General features: G+C 43.6%; 1 protein-coding gene across 2 annotated transcripts; it reads left to right on the top strand.

Moving 5' to 3' along the window:
* Positions 1-288: 288 nt before the first annotated feature.
* On the top strand, positions 289-20,020 carry exoc3 (exocyst complex component 3). Of its 2 annotated transcripts, none has more exons than XM_007889661.2 (13): positions 289-368; positions 3,952-4,107; positions 5,102-5,321; positions 7,311-7,992; positions 8,596-8,713; positions 9,602-9,727; positions 10,111-10,211; positions 10,751-10,861; positions 11,575-11,710; positions 12,691-12,813; positions 13,661-13,822; positions 14,721-14,848; positions 18,834-20,020. In XM_007889661.2, the coding sequence occupies exons 2-13, from the start codon at positions 3,964-3,966 to the stop codon at positions 19,003-19,005; spliced, it is 2,223 nt and encodes a 740-aa protein (XP_007887852.1). In that variant the 5' UTR covers positions 289-368; positions 3,952-3,963; the 3' UTR covers positions 19,006-20,020. The 2 variants fall into 2 exon arrangements, with proteins under 2 accessions (XP_007887852.1, XP_042188056.1); XM_042332122.1 differs by having other exon boundaries at positions 298-368; positions 3,920-4,107.
* The last annotated feature ends 1,192 nt before the right edge of the window (positions 20,021-21,212 follow it).

The raw sequence follows: 21,212 nt of genomic DNA on the forward strand, positions 1-21,212 counted from the left end.
TGACCAACAAAGCCCCCAAATAAAATTGGTTGCCCACTCCATGGCTGCTTGTGGGGCATTGGCGTGCGCAATTGGCTGCTGCGTTTGCCCACAAATTACGCAGTCAATACCACTTTACAGTGTAACCTGTGAAGCGCTTTGAGATGTTGTGACTGTATCAAAATGCAAGGATCCTCCCCTGTGAGGAACAAGACACGCGCATGCGCACAGTCACGGGCCAACCCGAAGGAGCCTGAGAACCACAGCTCCCGGCACCCACCGCGCCGGAGGACTGCAGCTCCCGGCATGCGCCGCGGCTTCCGGATGAGGTGACGGTTGATCCGCGAGCTTCGTCGGTTGACGGTTGAGGCTCCGGAGCCGCTCGTAAGGTAACAGCACTCCTCCACCTCCCAATCCCTCCCTCCACCTCCCAATCCCTCCCTCCCTCCACCTCCCAATCCCTCCCTCCCTCCACCTCCCCTCCCAATCCCTTCCTCCACCTCCCATTCCCTCCCTCCCTCCACCTCCCAATCCCTCCCTCCCTCCACCTCCCCTCCCAATCCCACCCTCCCTCCACCTCCCCTCCCATTCCCTCCCTCCCTCCACCTCCCAATCCCTCCCTCCCTCCGCCTCCACCTCCCAATCCCTCCCTCCGCCTCCCCTCCCATTCCCTCCCTCCCTCCACCTCCCAATCCCTCCCTCCCTCCGCCTCCACCTCCCAATCCCTCCCTCCGCCTCCCCTCCCAATCCCTCCCTCCGCCTCCCCTCCCAATCCCTCCCTCCGCCTCCCCTCCCAATCCCTCCCTCCACCTCCCCTCCCAATCCCTCCCTCCCTCCACCTCCCAATCCCTCCCTCCCTCCACCTCCCCTCCCATTCCCTCCCTCCCTCCACCTCCCAATCCCTCCCTCCCTCCCTCCCTCCACCTCCCCTCCCAATCCCACCCTCCCTCCACCTCCCCTCCCAATCCCTCCCTCCGCCTCCCCTCCCATTCCCTCCCTCCGCCTCCCCTCCCAATCCCTCCCTCCACTCCCCTCCCAATCCCTCCCTCCCTCCACCTCCCTCCCAATCCCACCCTCCCTCCACCTCCCAATCCCTCCCTCCACCTCCCCTCCACCTCCCCTCCCAATCCCACCCTCCCTCCACCTCCCAATCCCTCCCTCCCTCCCTCCCTCCACCTCCCCTCCCAATCCCTCCCTCCCTCCACCTCCCAATCCCTCCCTCCACCTCCCCTCCCAATCCCTCCCTCCACCTCCCCTCCCAATCCCTCCCTCCGCCTCCCCTCCCAATCCCTCCCTCCCTCCACCCCGACCCCCGACACTGGCAGTGAGTGACCCGAGCCCGGCAGTGAGTGACTGGAAACCGAATTACCAGCAATGAGCCTGGCACTGAGTGACCACAGCCTGGCACCGAGTGACCACAGCCTGGCACCGAGTGACCACAGCCTGGCACCGAGTGACCACAGCCTGGCACCGAGTGACCACAGCCTGGCACCGAGTGACCACAGCCTGGCACCGAGTGACCACAGCCTGGCACCGAGTGACCACAGCCTGGCACCGAGTGACCACAGCCTGGCACCGAGTGACCACAGCCTGGCACTGAGTGACCACAGCCTGGCACTGAGTGACCACAGCCTGGCACCGAGTGACCACAGCCTGGCACTGAGTGACCACAGCCTGGCACCGAGTGACCACAGCCTGGCACTGAGTGACCTCAACTTGGCACTGAGTGACCAGCACTAAGCCTGGCACTGAGTGACCACAGCCTGGCACTGAGTGACCGCAGCCTGGCACTGAGTGACCTCAACTTGGCACTGAGTGACCAGCACTGAGCCTGGCAGTGAGTGATCATCACTGAGTCTGGCAGTGAGTGACCAGCACTAAGCCTGGCAGTGAGTGACCAGCATTAAGCCTGGCAGTGAGTGATCATCACTGAGTCTAGCAGTGAGTGACCAGCACTGAGCCTGGCAGTGAGTGATCCCAGCCAGGCAGTGAGTGACCGACACTGAGGCTGGCAGTGTGTGACTAGCACTGATCGTGGCAGTGAGTGACCGACACTAAGCCTGGCAGTCAGTGAACGCAGCCTGGCGATGCTTAATTATATTTTTTAAACAAATCTTTACTCTGACTTGATTTGTGAGAATCACCATGTCTGCATTAATCAGTTTTGAAGCACACAGCTTTCGTAATTTAGTCTACACAGTTTTTAGATTCACTGTACACCAGAATGCTGATTGCAGTACTACACTTTTTTTTAATAAAAAAAGCTTAATGCTTTACACAGTATAAACAAACTTCCTTTATTCAGAACTTTGTTGGAGGATCCGAATGGCCTCCATTGTAAAGTGCTGGTGAATTCAGGAGGTATTTGTCATCACTTTCTTGGTCGGCAGTGCTGATATTTGAGGCATTTAGCTGAAACACTGAATTGCTTTTTGTTTAAAGTTAATCCACTTAAGACAAGTGAAGTAAGGAAATCGCAGCCTTTCCTGGCAGAAATTGTTGCATTAACAAAATAACTGTGAACCAATTTATTGCAGATTCGCTGCATGGTGACTTCCTGGTCTCAGTCTTGTCAACAGAAGACTGAGGGTTGCTTGAAGGAGGGAGGGGAATTCTTTCATGTGTTGTGCAGGGGTGTCAAATATACTGCTGGCAGCCCATAATAATAACAATATGAGGTGATATTTGGTGGCCCGCCCAATAGTTTCTAAAATTCAATTGATATACTGCACTGGAATTTTTCTTTAATCCAACCCTTTCTTTAATATAAGGCGTTACACATTCAAACCTGTGCATTCTGCATTGCCTGAGTAACATTCCCAATAAACCAATGACATTATGTATACAATGTATTGCGTATAATATTTTTTACAGTGCGACCCACCAAGTAGTGTCAACTTAAATGGCTCTTGCAGCCAGATGAGTTTGACACCCCTGATATAAAAGGTCTGTTAGTGTAGTTAGTTTGACCTATGGTGAGGTTACCATAAATATCCCGCTGATATCTCAGAGAAATTAATACTTTTGAATATTGTAAAAAAAAACTTGCTCTGATTGTGATTTCTTTCAGACACAAAGCTCTTGATTAATACACTGCATCAGGGCTAATAAAGGGCCTTCAGAACATGTCTGGGCCTGACATTGAATTAGGGAAGTGAAATCATAGGAGGAAGCTGCAGTCAGCGCTACCTACATGGCACTATTCTAAAAAAAGCCTGAAGTTCTCCCACATGACAAACCATCAGCTAATGCCCACTAAAGTATAATGTAGAGAAAGATCCATTGTGAGCTGGTGACCCAAGTCCTCCATATTTAGTATCTCCATCTTGTTATCTGATTTTGTCCATTCTGGGCTTGTGCTACAACAAATTTATACTGATAATGTTGACCTATACTCCCATTTATTTGATTTTCATATTCCTCCAGGGCCTTGCCAGGGGAACCTATCACTGAAACATTTGTTTCCTTTTTCCTCCACTTTTGGTTTATTTTTCTTTCAGCAAATGTAATTCCTAAACAGGAGAGTGTAATGATAGTGTGAGTCATTAATAGAAGACTTGTTCCATCCAGTAACACAATAATCTTTACCACCAATCTTTGTGCCCACAAATTCAATAATTTATACACCAGACAATATTGCTTGTTTTACATTGGTGGTTTCTGAGAGCGTTGGTTTGAACAGATGTTAGAAAATAAACCAACAGAATCTTGGAATGCCCTCCCTCAATCCACCAGTGTTCTTCCTGTCTCAAAGCTAGTTGTCTGCAGACTGGTTATAATAATAATAATCCTTGCATTTTATACAGTGCCTTATCACACCATTGCGATGTCTCAAAGCGCTTCATGGGATATTTTGTGTATTTTGTGGGCGAAAATATTGATTGTGTCCTGATGGAATATAATTAAAGGTTTGAAATGAATCTGCAGAAATGTCTTTCAGGTTATTCTAACAGGTTGTTAATGCACTTGCAGTAGATCTTGAAGATGGAAAAGACTGACCGGGAAGCAATGGCGACAGCTGTGCAGCGAGTGGCTGGGATGCTGCAACGACCTGATCAGCTGGACAAAGTGGAACAATATCGCAGGCGGGAAGCTCGCAAGAAGGCATCTGTGGAAGCCAGACTGAAGGTCAGTGCATAAAGAGTCAGTGATCATGCTAAGCAATACATTATGCACACTACTTGAGCTTGGAGATGCTGAACTGTTGCCCAAAACAGGGTTTCTTTATTGGATATGGTAAAGCAGAGAGGATCTGCTCTACATTCTGATATAGTGATGAGATTTTTAAAAAGATGTACTTTTTGTTTTTTGTGTATCATTTTAAAACTGTGGAAAACTTTTTAAAAAGAAGAGATATCAAACTGACCATGGCAGTAATTTAATTGCCTCACTTGAAGAGCTGCCTTTTTACTTAAGCTTCAGTAACTGTACATTACTATGTTACGAAGACATCAGTTTGTTGTCATCAATATTTTCGTAGCTACTTGCAGGTGGCTCCTTTAATAGCATTCATTAATAAATAAAAGTCTGTGTTCCTCCTCTTTCTTGCCCCTTCCATCTTTGTTACTCAGTCACATCAGGCTTTTTCAATTTTAGTGAACATTAGATTAACTTTTTATCTTTCTAATTCCTTTCCAACAGATGCACATGCTAGCTAAACTGGTAAATGCATGGCCAAGAAGAGGATAGATTATTATCGAGGGGAAAAGTATATTTCTTCTCATTTATTCTGAGTTGAGTGCATCCAGACCTTAAAGTGTCAACTCTTACAAATTTTAAACTGTGAAATTTTACCAAAAGATGGCAGAGGGATTAATTGCCAATAAAGGGAAGTTTTAGTGGATGAGTTAGCTTGTTATCCAAAGTTTTCATGCTATCTTCCTATTTTGCTTTGAATGAAGTAAGCATTCGGCAGTATTTAATGAAAAGGTTTGTGCATCATTTAAATCGCATACCAAAACCTGTGGCATACTGCTAAGCAAAACACATTGGCTCACTGAGGGAATTAATAGGACGTTCAGATCTTTGAAATTATTGAGATTTCTTCCAGGGTCTCCATACTTAAAGTCTTGTGTTTCTTGGAGCTCTTTTTACAAATGTTTTATTTTCAATTGTCTTTCAGGCAGCTATCCAATCTCAATTGGATGGAGTAAGGACTGGGCTCAGCCAGCTTCACACTGCCTTGAATGATGTTAAAGACATTCAGCACTCCCTGGCAGATGTCAGTAAGGACTGGAGACAGAGCATTAATACAATTGAGAACCTGAAGGATGTGAAAGACGCTGTGGTACAGCATAGCCAGTTGGCAGCTGCTGTAGAAAATCTAAAAAATATTTTTTCAGGTAATTTTCTTTTTAATGAATCTGCATGTGATTTACAGAAACTTTAGGCTGAAAGTAATATAAAAATGAACACATTTGTAATAATAATAATAATAGAGAATGAATATAACTTTCAATAGTAGAGAATGAATATAACTTTCAATAACTTTTCATGAGAAGTTTGAAAGTTCTTTGAGGAGTGTAAAATGTACATGAAGCTTTTAACTGATGTATGCAAGTGACATACTTTTTTTTCTCAATTTGGCAATAATTTGGAACTTACAAAATACAATTTAATTGTTGCTCCCTTGAGAATACTGTGAATAAGCTATTACAATATTGCTCTGATCTCATTATAAGGATTTAGAGAAAATGACTACTTTGGGTGATCAGCATAAGTTTAACTTGTTTAGAAATAACTTAATTCGCTGAAACATTTTTATGTGTATGTAAAATTAATTTGAAATTTATAATTACTTGACATGCATTAAAGCTGCATTTCCACCCCCAAGATTTACAAAGATTTCTGAAGAATGTTCAGCACAGATACTTTACCTAACCAGTCCATGCCAGTGTTTAGACCCCACAAGTCTCCTTAGTACTCCTTACTCCCTCCCTCCCATACCCTTTTATTCACCTCTCAATCATGTGAAGTTCTAGCTTCCGCTTAAATGCATTTACACTATCTGAACTTGTGTTTACAATATCTAATAATAATAATATAATAATAATCCTTGCATTTGATATAGCGCTTTTTCACGTTGGGAGGACATCCCAAAGCGCTTCAGAGAACACACACTGTAAAGTGAATTGACTATATATTTGTGGACGAACGCGGCAGCCAATTGCGCACAGCAATGTCCCACAAACAGTCGTAGATTGAAAGTGACCAATTTATTATTGTTTTTGGTTTTGGAGGGATTATTATTAGGCTCTGTGTGGAGTAAGGAAACTTGCCCAAGGTTTCGCCCTGACCTGCCTGGAATTGAACTCAGGTCTCTCGCTTGCAAAGCGAGTGCTCTAACCACTGAGCTACAGGACTCTAATATCTGATTAAAGGGTTAAATTATGAGGACAGGTTGTTTAATCTTGATCTCAATTCCCTTGAGTGTAGAAGGTTGAGGGGTGATCTGATTGAGGTTTTTAAAATAATAAACAGATTCGATAGGGTACGTAAGAACATATGCTAAACGAAAAAAGACCAAGATCCATCTACTTCGCCTTCCACCTTCCTGACAGTCGCATGCATATATGTCCCGAACTACCTATGTACTATATCCCATGTTGTTATTTCCTAAAAGCAAACTATCTAATCTAATAGATACAGAAAAACTATTTATTCTGGTGGAGGAATCCAGAACAAGGAGGCATAATCTTAAAATGAGAGCTAGGTCATTTAGGAGTGAAATCAGGAGGCAATTTTTCAGCTAATAAGTAGTGGAAATCGGGAATTCTCTCCCCCAAAAGCCTGTGGATGCTGGATCCATTCATTTTCAATACTGAGGTGGATAGATATTTGTTAGGTTAAGGTATAGAGGGATATGGGACAAGGGCAGGTAATTAGAGTTGAGGTGCAGATCAGACATGATCTTATAGAATGGTAGAACAGGCTCAAGGGGCTGAATACTGTTCCTATATTTCAAAACATAATCAAAAATGATTACCTCTTCAGGCAGCAAATTCCAATTCTCATTACCCTCTGTGTGAAGTATTTCCCCCTAAATTCTCTTCTAGATCCCCTGGTCGCTCTTTTGTGCTTATGTCTTCTGGCTACAGACTCCCTAACCATTGAGAACAGCCAATTTACACTAACCTTATCAAACCCTTTCTTAATTTTAAACAACTGTGTTACGTCCCCCCTTAAATGTGTTCTCAAGCAAAAAAAAAGGCCTTACCTATTGAGTCGTTCCTGATAGCAGTAACCTGCCAGACCTGGTATCAAACTGGTAAATGTTACAAGTCACCCAGTCACCACAAAGTTGTTAGTTCTCTTTTTTGCCTTGTTTCCAGTTCCAGAGATAGTGGAGGAGACCTTTAACCTCATCGAAGAAGGGAAGTTGCTCTTAGCGCATCGAAAGCTAATGGACCTGGAGCGTTCCCGAGATGACCTGATGTACGAACAGTATCGGATGGACAGCAAGAACACTCGTGATATGAACCTCATCCAGGTTTATTTTCGGAAAGTAGAGAAGTTGTCTGAGGCGATGGGCAAGCAGATATGGATGATGGTACAGAGAGCATCGGTCACAGTCCGCCAGGACCCGACTCATCTCGTCTCCTTGATTCGAGTCATTGAACGAGAAGAAAAACTTGACAAACGGATGCTGGACAGGCAGAAGCAGACTGGCTTCATTCCTCCCGGGAGGCCGAAGAAGTGGAAAGCCAAGTTGTTCGAGATTCTAGAACGGACCGTTAACAACCGAATCGAAGCCAGTCAGGCAGAAACCAGGGAGTCGGACAAAATGTGGTTGGTGCGTCACCTGGAGATTACCCGCAAATACGTGGTTGAAGACTTGATAGTTATGAAGAGCTTCATGGTGCAATGTTTCCCTGTTCAATACAGAATTTTTGAATGCTTCCTGAACTTGTATCACCAAGCGCTGGCAGCCCGCGTCCAGGAACTTACCATGGAGGACCTAGAGGCCAATGAAATAGTTTCGCTTCTAACCTGGGTTCTGAACACCTACAAGAGGCAAGTTTTACATAGGGTGTGTGGGTGTGTGGGGAGGGGAGGGAGGGCGAAGGTGGGGGGGGTGGCACAGAATAGAGCGTGAGACTGGGATTTTTCTCTTATCTGGGTTGTTTCCCAATTCTGAGCCCTATTAGCAGTGATATTTGGGATGGTAGGTGGCGGTCGGAGGTGGGTGAAGGTAAGATGCCGGACAAAGGCAATTGCCTTTCATGATATGGGGGGGGGGGAAGTGTAAAAGACCAGAGAGAGTGACAGAAAAATATATTACCAAACAAATAGGCCAAGTGTTTTAAAAAAAGTAGTGGACATGGGGCCAATGGCTTTATTGACCCCTGAAGTGAGTGAATCAAAGCAGCTAACCTCAAGATGTTTGGCAGCAATTCAGATTCTGACTTATTCCTGTTGAATTCAGGACAGTGATGTTAGACTATGCTTTTCTGTGGCAGCAAAATACAAATGCTACTGATAACAAAACCCAAATAGATAAAGGCTACCAGGTTCTCTCTGTTGTGATATGTTCAGGGTTGCCCTAATTCAAATCCTGCTGAATCTTCACTTCTATCAATGTTTTTGTCTCATTTTATTTCATGTCCTATTTTGTAGTCCAGAAATGATGAGACACCCAGATCTGGTTCCAGAGGTAGACGTGAGCACCTTACAGCCCCTGCTCTCATCTGAAGTGATTAATCAGCTTCTTGGCAAATATATGACCACACTTACTGTGAGTACACAACTTGTAACGTGTGTGTGTGATACCAAGATTACAACGTTTCTGGAAAGAAATCTACTTGATGTTTTAACCTAATTTGTTGCTTTTGGTTTGTCAGTAAAAGAATGGATGAACATAAGGGGACATTAATGTCTTAGCAAATCCAACAGGGTATGTGTGAAACTGAGACTTCATTTCCTCATAGCCAGTTACTAGGAGGATTTTTGCTGCCACAACTAATATTGGAGTTGTATTTCAAAACCTTAATTTTCTCCTCCACCAGATGTTTGGCTGTGCCATTACTCATTAGGCCAATGTGGGAGGTACATTGGCACATTGTCTAGTTTGAATAAATAATGTGTTGTGTCTGCCGGTATGGTCTGACATGGTTATGTGCATACTTTTTTGTGTGGTCTGACTGACATATTTGTGTGTTCCCATGTGGCAATCCATCACGTTGCTTAAGAGTATCCAAGCCAAACTGAGAATTCTACATGTGTATGCCACCCTGTATCTAGAATGGAATATGGACTCTGTCTGTCCTGGAGGGGATGCACCCTGCTTACTTAATTCTGGAGAGTATTAGGTGCAAGTTGGTAAGAGCCAAGGCTTGGGACTCCCAAGTGCATATTGGAGTATTGGTGGAGTTTAACCAGCTAAAACGTTGAGCGCTTAAACTTTTCTAAGTGCTTTGAGACGTCCTCTTGACGTAAAAGGTACTCTATAAATGTAAATAGTACCACCACCACCCCCCCCCCCCCCCCCCCCCCCCCAACTCTCCCAGGAAGACTTCTCGACATTTTATCTGCAATAACAAAGATCTGTTATACTAATACTAATACTGAGGAAAATCTAATTATCTTGAATTATTCAACTGCATGCCTTTTTAAAACTTTACAGTCCAACATTATTGGCTGGTTACGAAAAGCCCTTGAAACGGACAAGAAAGACTGGAAAAAAGATCAAGAACCAGAGGCAGATCAGGATGGATATTTCCAGACTACACTGCCAGCTATTGTATTTCAGGTAACTATTCATTTAATACTGTGGTTAGTAATCCATAGTTTTCACTCTTGAAATTCATTGCATGTTTAAGGTGTCGCGAAAGACAATTATGTATTTTCTGGCACCATCCTGACTTACTATCTTTTGACGCTTTTATCCCCTCCACATTAGGACGGAGTCTTTTACAACAGTGAAAAAAATGTGCTGTAGTCGATATCTTAAACAAAGAATCATAAAATATTCAGTACAAGGTATTGCCTATGCTACCATGTTTAAATTGATACATCAGGTCTAAAGCTGTACCATGGGAATTGCTGCTTTAGTAATCTCCTGCTTTCGCCTAACTAAGTTATATACACTCAAATCGTTTAATTGTTCTCCTTATCTAACATTTCTGGTTTCAGATGTTTGAACAGAACCTGCAGGTAGCTGCTCAAATCAATGATGACCTAAAGCTTAAGATGCTGTCATTATGTCTTCAGCAAATGAACTCTTTTCTTAGCAGGTGAGCAGCACCGTTCTTCTTTATTCAAGCCTGTTTGCCATTAAGTTTTAGCCAGCCCATTTAGCAGTGGCCAAGAGGAGTGAAATGAGCTCTATGCCCAATTCTCATTTCTAAATGTGGGCTCCAGAATTCTGGAGTTGTATGTGTGATGACATTTATTCAATAGACTGATGTGGAAATACATTCTGGTGGTTATGCACCCACTTAATCTTTACTTTAAACCAAACCTTACTTTATTATTCATCTTACTGGGATTAGTTGCTATCTGATTGTTAGATTCACAACTTTTATTTTGTTTGTTGGTGCTAAGATTTTAAAAATAGTGATTGTCTTGAAACTTTGGAAGGCAGAATTCTCCAGATATCAATCGATTTTCAGAAAAATGCTCTTGTTGACCAAGGTCTGTAAATTTACTGATGACTGGAGAATCCTCTCTCAATTGGATTACAAAGCTTCTTGATGTGAATGGGGAGCAAGACAGATTTTGCATGTATAGTGCATCTGATTTGTCTATAATGGGGCTTTTCTCCATTGACCAGATATAGAGAAGAAGTGATGCTTTATAAAGAAGACCACTTGAAAGATCGCCAGTATCCTCAGTTCTACATTCAATACATGATCGCAGTCGTCAACAACTGTCAAACTTTCAAGTGAGTGTAAAATCTTATTAAAATTGTGACTCTTAAACTCATGTACATTTGCACTGCAATGAACAGCTTGTCACATTGAAACTTCCCTTTTAGATTTTTTAAAAAGTGGATTAAAGTTAATAACTAAGAAAGAACGCCCTACCTCTGCCACTTATTAAAACATCACCAACCTGTCCTCTCCCTCCACTCTACAGGCACTGGCCTGCTCCACGTTCCCCGCCCCGCCTGCTCCGCTGTCAGCGGATGGGCCTTCAGCCTTTCTGCCCCCACCGTCTGGAATTCCATCCCGTAGCCCCTCCGCCTCGCCTCTTCCTTGCTTCCTTCAAGGCCTATCTTAAGACTTTCTTTTCGATTGTGCCTTCGATCATCTTTCTCCACCCCCCAAGCTCTCAGCCCCTGTCTGATTCCAACCCGCAACTCAGATGCAAACCCCTCATTGTCCAGCGACTTGGGATGTCTTCCCAAGATGAAAGGTGCTAAATAAATGTAATTTGTTGTTGTAATGGAGAGTGCTTACCGTTACAATTGAAATGATAAGTGCATGGTACCAGGTCATTACTGGTGGCCCTGTAGTGTGTGAAAATGATCAGAATCGCAACTTTATCAGGACATTTGGAGATTTGTTCTTGTGTTGCAAAAATTCTCAAGATTCTTGAAAGGTGCCCCTTTTCCATTTGTTGTTGGTTTAAAATAATGCATTCTGCTTACTACAGAGAGTCTGTCAACAGTTTAAGGAGGAAGTACATGAAGAGTGAAATTGAGGATGAGACAACTATAGAGGCAACTCTAGAAGTCATAGCTAAAGAGGCTTGCTCCTACCTTCTGAATGAAGTCTTCCTGGATCTGGAGGTTGGTGCATGCTGAAATGTATCTTCATGTACAGATCGACATTATTGTGATGCTTGTTTTGATAAATGTTGAATTTGAAGACCGAATATCAAAATCACATTTTCTAAATGGATGGAGTGTTTTATACAAAGACTATGCAAATTGATTTGATTTTGTTTGAAAATAATGTATGATTATTAATCGGGTTTGATTCCCGGGCGGGCCAGGTCAGGGCAAAAGCGCAGGCAAGTTTCCTTACTCCACACGCACCTGTTTACCAATGTTAGGTAGATTGGCGGATTGCTTTTCCAAGGGTAATAATCCCTCCATATAAAAAAAATTGGTCACTCAATCCACGATGTTTGTGGGACACTGCTGTGCTTTTGCCCACAAAACACACAGTCACTATACTTTACTGTATAACCTGTGAAGCGCTTTGAGACGTCTCAACGACATGATAAGGTGCTGTATCGAATGCAAGGATTATTATTACTGTTACATTCAGAAGACTAACGGGCCATAAATTAATGCATGCTAAGTGAATTTCTGATGTATTGTCTTCTCTTGGAAAGCAAGAGGTGAAGGTGGGCACTAACTGTTCCCTTTACGACACACATACACGTAACAGGGAGGAGGAAATGAGCAGAACTGTTGTACCCTGGCTGGCTGGTGAAGTGCTCTGAGAGTCTTCTTTCAGAGTGGTATTTCCAGTGCTTTTGGTATTCAGTAAACCTGCAGATTAGGAAAGTGTTCGTTTATAATTTATAATCAGGCCTTTTTTCTTTCAAGCAACCTTATCCTGGTTTATAATTCAAGGGCAGATTCTTTAAAATCAACCTCGCCTCTAACATTCTCGTTGCCTTTTGTACTTTAAGCCCAGACCTAGACTAAGTTGCAACTTACAATCTGGCTTCATGAGTGGACGAGGTGAACTACATATGGCAGAGCTGTTTCGGTTTACAATTTCTGAGTAATGTTAACATCAAAATGATTTATTACAGCCTCATCTCCAGGAACTGATGACTAAAAAGTGGCTTACAGGCTCCAATGCAGTGGATACAATTTGTGTTACAGTCGACGATTATTTCAATGACTTTGCAAGGATTAAAAAGCCCTTCTGCAAGGTATGAATTAAACTCACTTTCAATTAAATATAGTGTTCCTTTTAGAATCATTAAGAAGGCTGCTTCTTTGTAGAGTGCAAGGATATTATCTCTTTTTTTTAAGTTTTGAATATTCTAAACGATGTTCCGTACTCAGTTGTAGATAAACTGAGATGTTGGAAGCCTATATTGTACTCAGTTTATTTATACACAGTACAGTTTACTTTTGTAAAGTTCTTTCATGTTGGGAGGATGTCTCAAAGTGCTTAACACTGCTGGCTGAGCACCCAAGTACCTGGCCGGTAGTGCTCTGTACCACCTGGAAAATAAAGGATTTATAGAATAATACTAATATCTTACAGGGGAATTCTGGAATAATTGATTGCATTTGTGGCTATTAAAACTAATAGGTGTTTTTAACAGACCACAGTGACAATTTTATTCTGTTTATTTGATTAAATATTCTGCCGTTTCTAATTTGGAAGGATGGACGTCTTACTACTGATATGTATTAAAAGAGGATCAAAGTTTGTATTTTAAAGAATGCTATCATATTTCTGACCTACAAGCTCTTTGCAAACAGGTCTCTGATGGGGCAAGACTTTTTGTAGGTGGGCTCTACTTTATGCAGTTTCACATTTTTAGAAAATGCATTTGTCACTGAAACTGGACCAGACAGTTTCAGGGAACAAATTCAATGGGAACAGTTATATTGTAAAGAACTGCTGTACACTACTCTCTGCAACTATTTGTCGTTATGTGAACTGGCTGTATTATATAAACTGTTTTGGTTAGCAGAATCTTTCAGATGTTTAAATGGATGGGAGGATTAATATCATTGCCCTGCTCCTCTCGCCTTTTTTTGCAGGCAATAACAAACGAGGCCCATCGCAGAGTAGTGGTGGAGTACATCAAAGCTATGATGCAGAAAAGAATAACCTTCAGGGGGTCAGAGGAGCGCAAAGAGGGGGCTGAGAAAATTATCAAGGAGGGAAATCAATTTCGATTCTTGTTTAGGAAGCTCTCCACTGTAAGTCTGTTTTCGTCTCCTTTCATACGTGTGAACTATTGTTTGGATTGTGCGTTTATTCATCGATATCTTTATCTCTGGAGTCTGTTTCAATGATTCATGAGATTGTGCATGGATTATGTCAGGGTATCAGTGGTGACGACTAAGGTATTTACTTTGTCATCTTTTGATCCAAGATCCAACTCCCACCCCACAAACTACTCTGCAGCTAAGAAAGAAGCGAAGCTTCTTGGTGCCAGGTTTCAGTCAATGCTGTGCTGTATCTAACTGCTTGGAAGCAGCTCAGTAAAATAATGCCCTTCCAGTTTCAAACTTGCTCTCTTCAAACTAGACCAGCACTCAGTGGCTTCCTGAGTTTAAGAACTTTGCCTGGGAACTTTTGTGCCCAGGCTTGCCACTGTTGAGCACCACCATATTGGATTATCCTAGAGCAGGCCTCTGGTTCGAGAAGTCTCGAAATAGGAACAACGTAAATGAAGACCCAAAACATGAACATTTGTTCTGAGCTGTCACAGTGGTGCAGCATGTTGATGTCGCCATGCGGCTTTGTAGCGTGAGCATGTGTGACAGAGAAAGATGGAGATTTACCACTCCCGCCCTGCTGAATCACTAATTTCCACTCTACTGTGGGAAACCTTTGAGTCTGTACCTTGCATCTCTGCTTAGGAAGGAATGGAAAAATTGGAGTCTGCAAATCCTCAGCTGTGAGGTGCATTAAGGCTTCTCCAGGGAAACAGGGAAGGTGGGTAAAGGAAGAAAAAAATACATTAATCAAATGTATACGTGTTAGTATATAAATATTACTTTATACCTATAGATTTGACTGATATTGCACCATAGCACTATTTGTGTAGATATGTGCTGCCAAGATGTTCAAGCTTAACTTTCTTTTATGTAGGGCTTTGGTGAGGACGTTGAGGTGCTGTGTGATGCTATTCCAGCTTTGGCTGAAGTCCTCAAACTTACTGATCCATCTTTGCTGTGTCTTGAGGTGTCAACATTGGTTAATAAGTATCCTGATGTCAGGTGAGATCCCCAGTGTACTGCTAACATTATTTTATTGACATTGTCCCTATCAATAGTTGTGAGAACAGGCTTTAGTTATAAACAGTGCACTAACTTTGTTCTCCCCACTTTCAACTTTGGTCTGGACCGCATTTGGCTACTCTTGCTTTTGAGGAATGAATTGCCTGTGGACTGGAGATATCAAAGAAGAGAGGATTTACCAAAACTAAGAACCCAATACTTGGATCATTAGTAAACATATCAATCCATGAGTTTATAGAACCATAGGAATTTAAACACAGAAGAATGCCATTAGGCCCACTATGTCTGCTGGCTCTTTGAAAGAGCATTCCACTCAGTCCTAGTTATTTGTTTTTTCCCTATATCGCTGCAAATTCCTTCTAAGATATTTATCTAGTTCATATTTGAAAACTAATACTTGCTCTCCCTCAACCACTGCACTCAGAAACATTATATTGTTTTAAGCTCACACAAAATTGGTAAGTTTACTGACCAGTGGAGAATCAGAGAAGCTTGCATGACAAGATCAATAAATTTAAGGCAAATAGAGGAGAATGGTCCAGTGAGCAGAGCTTAAAGCACTTTCTTGCATTTCATCAAACTATCGATCTGATTATTTTAAACAAAAAAGTCACCTGTGAAATCAAAAATACGATCTGTGAAGAGCAATTCATTACTATATTAATCTTCACCTCACAAGAGTTTATAATCAAATTGCCCGCAAGGTTTGAATCCCAGGAACCAGGTGTGGTATAGTTTATTGGTATCTCTTTCCCCTCTGTCTTTTCCCTGCAGGCTGCTCGGTGTTACCTTTGAAGTTTGACAACCTGATGGATAACACAATGAGTGCCCTAGCCCCTCTCCCACCTCTGCATACCTCTAGCCCTGCAGCCTCCATGCCTGTGGGTTGACCATACCCCACTAACCGCCTGCCTCAAATCTCAGAGTGTGCATCTTGAATGCTGCCCCCAACCCCAACCCGAGCTGCTTTTCCCCCAAAATGCTCCCTACCCTGCAACTCTCGTGCTCTGTTCTCTCTCTCCGTCTCCTTGCCTCCTATCCCCACTTGACCGTCACACAGCCTCTCTCTGCTCCAGCCTGGGATTCCTCTGTCGGACTCAACGTAGTACTCGACATTGACTGTCCAGCAGCAACCCCATTCCTCACTATCACCACAAGCCCCGCTGGATCCAAACCCAGATCCCGAGGGCTAACCTCTCCTCCCTCATCCACATTCGCACTCTCCCTGCCAATCCTCCCACCAGCCCCTCTCATCTTACACATTCTTCTGCCAACTGTCTCCTCTGCATCGGCCTACAAAATGTCCACTCCCTTTCTCACAAGGCTCTCACCATCAACGACATCATCGTTGATGAAAACATCAATATCATGGCTTTCACTGATACCTGGATCACCCCAGGCAACACCTTCACTCTGACAGGCCACTCCACCTGGCTACAGCTTCCATCATACCCCACGTCCTAACCACATGGTGGTGGTATGGCCCTCATCTCCAGGTCCTCACTTGCTCTGTACCCCTACTCCTCCGGCTCATTCCCCTCCTTCGAGCACCTAAGCCTCTACCATTCCTCCAATTTTTCCCTCAAAATTCTCCTGATTTATCGTCCCCCAAACTCTCCCCCATCTTCATCTCTGACATCTCCGCCCTCCTAGCTTCCCTCTGCCTCTATTCTGAACACCTCCTGATCCCAGGCAACTTCAACCTGCACTTAATTCCCTCTTGCTCCACCTCCACCGATTTCTCCTCTCTCCTCTCACGACCTCTCCCTCCATATCCACTCTGCCACCCACTCGATCTGGTGCTTACCCAGGGCCTCTGCCTCAGACCAGACAACCACCGATGAAGCCATCCCAGATCAATATTTAATCTCTCTTAACTCCACAATCCCTCTCCCCACCGCCACCCAACCCACCTCCATCTCCTACCGACCCTGGAAAAGACTCTTCGCGCACTCCCTCTCCACTGCCCTGGAGTCATCTGAACTTCTCCCCGCTGGCCTACCTCCTGCACCGGCCTATCCTCCTCGGTCACTCTCCACAACTCCCTCTCCACCATTCTCGATGCCCTGTCCCCCCTCACCTCCTGAATCACCTTCTGCTCACCCTGGTACACCAGCCACCTACATTCCCTCAAGGGTCAGGTGCATGCCGCCAAACACATGTGGCTCAAATCTGATATAACGGTCCACCGGCAGATCTGGCTGGACCACATTAAAAACTGACCACTCCACCCTCACCTAAGCTAAATCATCCCTCCTTTCCAAGGTAATCTTGGAGGCCAAGGTCAACCCCAGGTTCCTTTTCTTCACTACCAACTGGCTGCTTCATACACCTTCTCACGCCTCGCTCATCCTCTCCTTCAACTCCCAACTGCGAGGAGATGCTGGATTTCCTCAAGACCAAAATCGAGGGGATCCGTTCAGCCACCTCCGCCTTTTCATCCGCCACCCCCTCCCCATCGCTCCCTCACACTCCGGCCCTTACCCATTCCTCCCTCCACAATTTCGAACCTGTCAACTGGCACCGATCCCACCCTGCTAAAAACAGCTGTCATCACCCCTATCCTAAAAAAAACCTTCTCTGGATCCATCCCTGCTCACAAACTACTGCCCCATCTCTAAACTCCCTTTCCTTTCCAAGGTCTTTGAAAGCATTGTTGCTTCCCAGCTTCACTCCTTCCTCTCCTGCCATTCACTTTATGAACCCTTCCAATCGGGTTTCCGTTCTGCCCACAATATGGAAACAGCCCCACTCAAGGTGTTTAATTAGATTCTGTCCATCTTGACCAGAGCTCTCCATCTCCTCGACATCTGCTGCCTTCGACACTGTGGACTACTCTATCCTCCTCCACCTCAACCTTCAAGTTTATCTTTGAATGGTTCAGACCTACCTCTCACACTGGCTCCACTTTGTCTCTGCAAACTTTCCTGATTGGCACATGACAGTGCCTCCGCATTTCAGGCACTGGCAGCATCAGCATCCATGGATGCACACTCCACCTCACCAAGCTAGTCAGGAACCTGGGCGTCTTCTTCAACCCTCAGCTGTCCTTTCTACCCTATATCTGTGCATAACCTGCTCTGCTTTCTCCCACCTCCACAATATTGCCCGACTCTGCCACTGCCTCACCCTCAGGGCACCAAAACCCTCATACCTACCTTCATTATTGTATCCAGACTCGACTATGTCAACTCCCTGCTTGTTGGCCTTCCCAACTCTTCCCTCCACAAGCTGCAGATCATCCAGAACTCTGAACTTCGTGTCCTCTCCCGCATCAGGCTCTGTGACCCTATCACTCCCATCCTCACCCAGCTCTTTATCCCTCAGAGAATCAAGTTCAAAATCCTCATCCTCACCTTCAAGACCCTCCATGGCCTTGCCCCCTCCTACCTCTCTGACCTGCTAACTCTTTATCAACCTGTCCGCTCCCTCTGCTCAGCAGGCTTCGTGTCCCTCGCCTGGCCAGCCCCACCATCGGCGGTTCAGCCTCTCTGCCCCCACCTCCTGGAACTCCATCCCACATTCCCTTCGCCTCGCTCATTTGCCTCCTTCAAGGCATGCCTCGAGACCCCTTCGACGGAGCCTTCGGCCACCCTCCTACCATGTCTGCCCTCCACCCTTCCTGATCCCAACCGCCTCCGCTCGGGTCCTAATCCCTGACTGTTCAGCACCTCGGGACATCCTCCCGACATGAAAGGTGCTTTACAAATGTAATTTTGTCTTGTATAACCCACTGGTGAAAATTTTCACTCAGTGCATTGTTATTTGTTAAAAATTGGTGCCTATTGATTTGTTTTTCTTTCAAATGCTGTCTTACAACTCCTCTTGTGTTTTGAGCAATGCACAGTTTTCCAATAATGATTTTTTTCCAGCTTATGGTACTCGAGAACTGATTAAGTTTTAAATCAAATTGTGGTGTATTCTTACTTTATTGTCTTAACTATTTTCACTTTGACTGCTCCAGGGAAGAGCACATTACAGCGCTGATGGTGATGAGGGGTGATGCCAACAGGGACATGAAACAGACGGTCATCGAAACATTGCTGCAAAATGCAACTCATCCTGGTCCTAACTTTCAACCAATCTTCAAAGATATTCTGGTCCCATCTATGAGCCTGTCAAAACTAGTCAAGTGAAACACTGCATTTTTGGTTGTTGATGACTTTATATACAGTGGACCCTCTCTATATGGTGTCTTTGGGTGCTTTGTAAATGTATCATAGTGAGGCCTGGATAGTCACTAAACTTCCAATTCTCCAGTGTTCACCTTTTAAAAGTATACCTGGCCAAACCTGGTATAAAAACTCCCTCTGGACTATACTTACTGAATTCTAAAATTATGCCTTTGAGTTGGCGTCTGAGGGAGAGGTGTAGGAAGAATACAACTCCATTAATTCATTAATCAAGTAAAAAAAAAACTGCCATCAATCAAATGGCTGTCAGATGATTTTTTTAACTTGGAGTATTGGGTCTACAATGCTGGAGGAGTGGCTTAATTAACAGCAAGTTCTACAGAAACAACTCCAGTGTATGTACTAGTGCTTTTTATGGCTTCTGTATTAATTAGGGTGCGGCAGTGTTATGAGGGGCTACTGTATATATGTATATACTAGGGTCTAATGTGTGGCATTAACCAAATTCCTTTAATAAATAATCCAAGCTGGAAATCCAAGTCCTTCCAGTTAGATGCCACTGACTCACAGGAACTCTGCTCTGACCCAATTTACTACGAGAGTGGAGTTCCCATTCTAAACGGGTCCCCTATTGTTAATACTGCAAATTGGATCCCACTGTGATTTTTTCTTGCACCTGCCTGTGTGTCTTCTGGCTTTGTGAGAGCAAATGTACTTAAATACAGTACTTGATAAAAACAAATGCCATGTTTTTGAACACTGATCGCATGAGTGAATGAGGAATGATTTTTATGTCTGAGCACTTGTACAGAACTTCAGGTTGACATTCATAGGCAAACATATTTCAGAGATGCAGTGGCTGTGGGTGCAAATTTTTAAATATAATTATAATAGCTAAATTGGAGAGCTAGAAGGTTTGATATCAGAAAATTGTTTTTGTGCAATGGTTACCTTTTTGAAGCAAAGTGTTGGCTCCGTAGAAAGAAAATGGTGATAATAAAGCATGGATGTAAAGGCTTGACTGGCTCCAGAGTGATGTAATCGTTTAAGTCTTATTTTTTCTCTCAGAAAATGTTTGGATTGTTCAAATTCCTGGTTTACCTTCTAGTGCCACTAAGTAAACCAAGTGGTTATTTTCAGCTGTAGGTCCAGAGAGAAACTGTACAGACAATGTAATAGAATAGCCCAATCTCATCCAGCATCTACCTAAATGCCACGAATGAGGGAGGATGGGGAAGAGAGACTCCATGGTGATCTGAAGCAGGAATCCTGACTAGAGGTTTAAGCAATAATCTAGTTATGTGCTGAGAAATAGCTAAAACACAGCACTCATTTTGGTAGTAGAATTGCAATCGTGGTTATTGTACCACCACAGAGATGACTTTATAACACTTTCTTGCAGTGATGAGACCCAATGCATTAGGTAAGACAGAGCCATCTAGTGGATCATTTACTCTCTTATCTCGGCCTGTTTATTCTGTTTATTATGGCATATATGCATCACTATCAAAGTGCAGGGGATAGGATATCTTTCACATTTACGCTTCCTGTTTATAATTGCAGGATTGTTGCACATTACAACAATCTATTCCTTTAGGGATAAGAAACAAACATTCCAGCTTCTAAGTAAACACTGATGGAGGAAATTGTTAGGGTCAGGAGGTGAAATGCTTTCAATGTCAAGTAGTCAGTTCTGTACAACACAGACTCTTTAAATGCCTGTTGCCCATTACTGTATCCTTTAAAAAGCTGCTAAACCTTAGAGGGTAGATCCGCTGTGTTGGTGTTGGTCATAAAACACAGCTAAATGCAGGATTGTGAAGAAGCCATAAGATTCTCTTCACCCATTTCCCATTAATACTCTAATATTTATGGTATTGAGCTCACTCATTGGTCTGAAACGTGCATCAGCTTTTTAAAAAAGTATTCTGAAAATTTTAAATTCTTAAATATGTTTGAGATGTAAAATGTCATCTAGTAATGTGCGTTTAACGTATTGTTTATAATATAAATCAAGAAGCAAAGCAATTATAGAATACACAACCTCCAACTCGATACAACTTGCATTTATATAGCAGCCTTCATGTGGGAAAATGCTTGGGAGTACTGTAGGGACATGGTTAAACCCTAAGAAGGGGAGGCGACTACAGGCATCATCAAAGATGTAGGTCTTCAGGTGGGACTTAAAGAGGCGAGTAGGGATTGTGGCA

This window comes from Callorhinchus milii, unplaced genomic scaffold (genome assembly GCF_018977255.1).
Source record: "Callorhinchus milii isolate IMCB2004 unplaced genomic scaffold, IMCB_Cmil_1.0 Scaffold2, whole genome shotgun sequence".
NCBI classification, from domain to species: Eukaryota; Metazoa; Chordata; class Chondrichthyes; order Chimaeriformes; family Callorhinchidae; genus Callorhinchus; species Callorhinchus milii.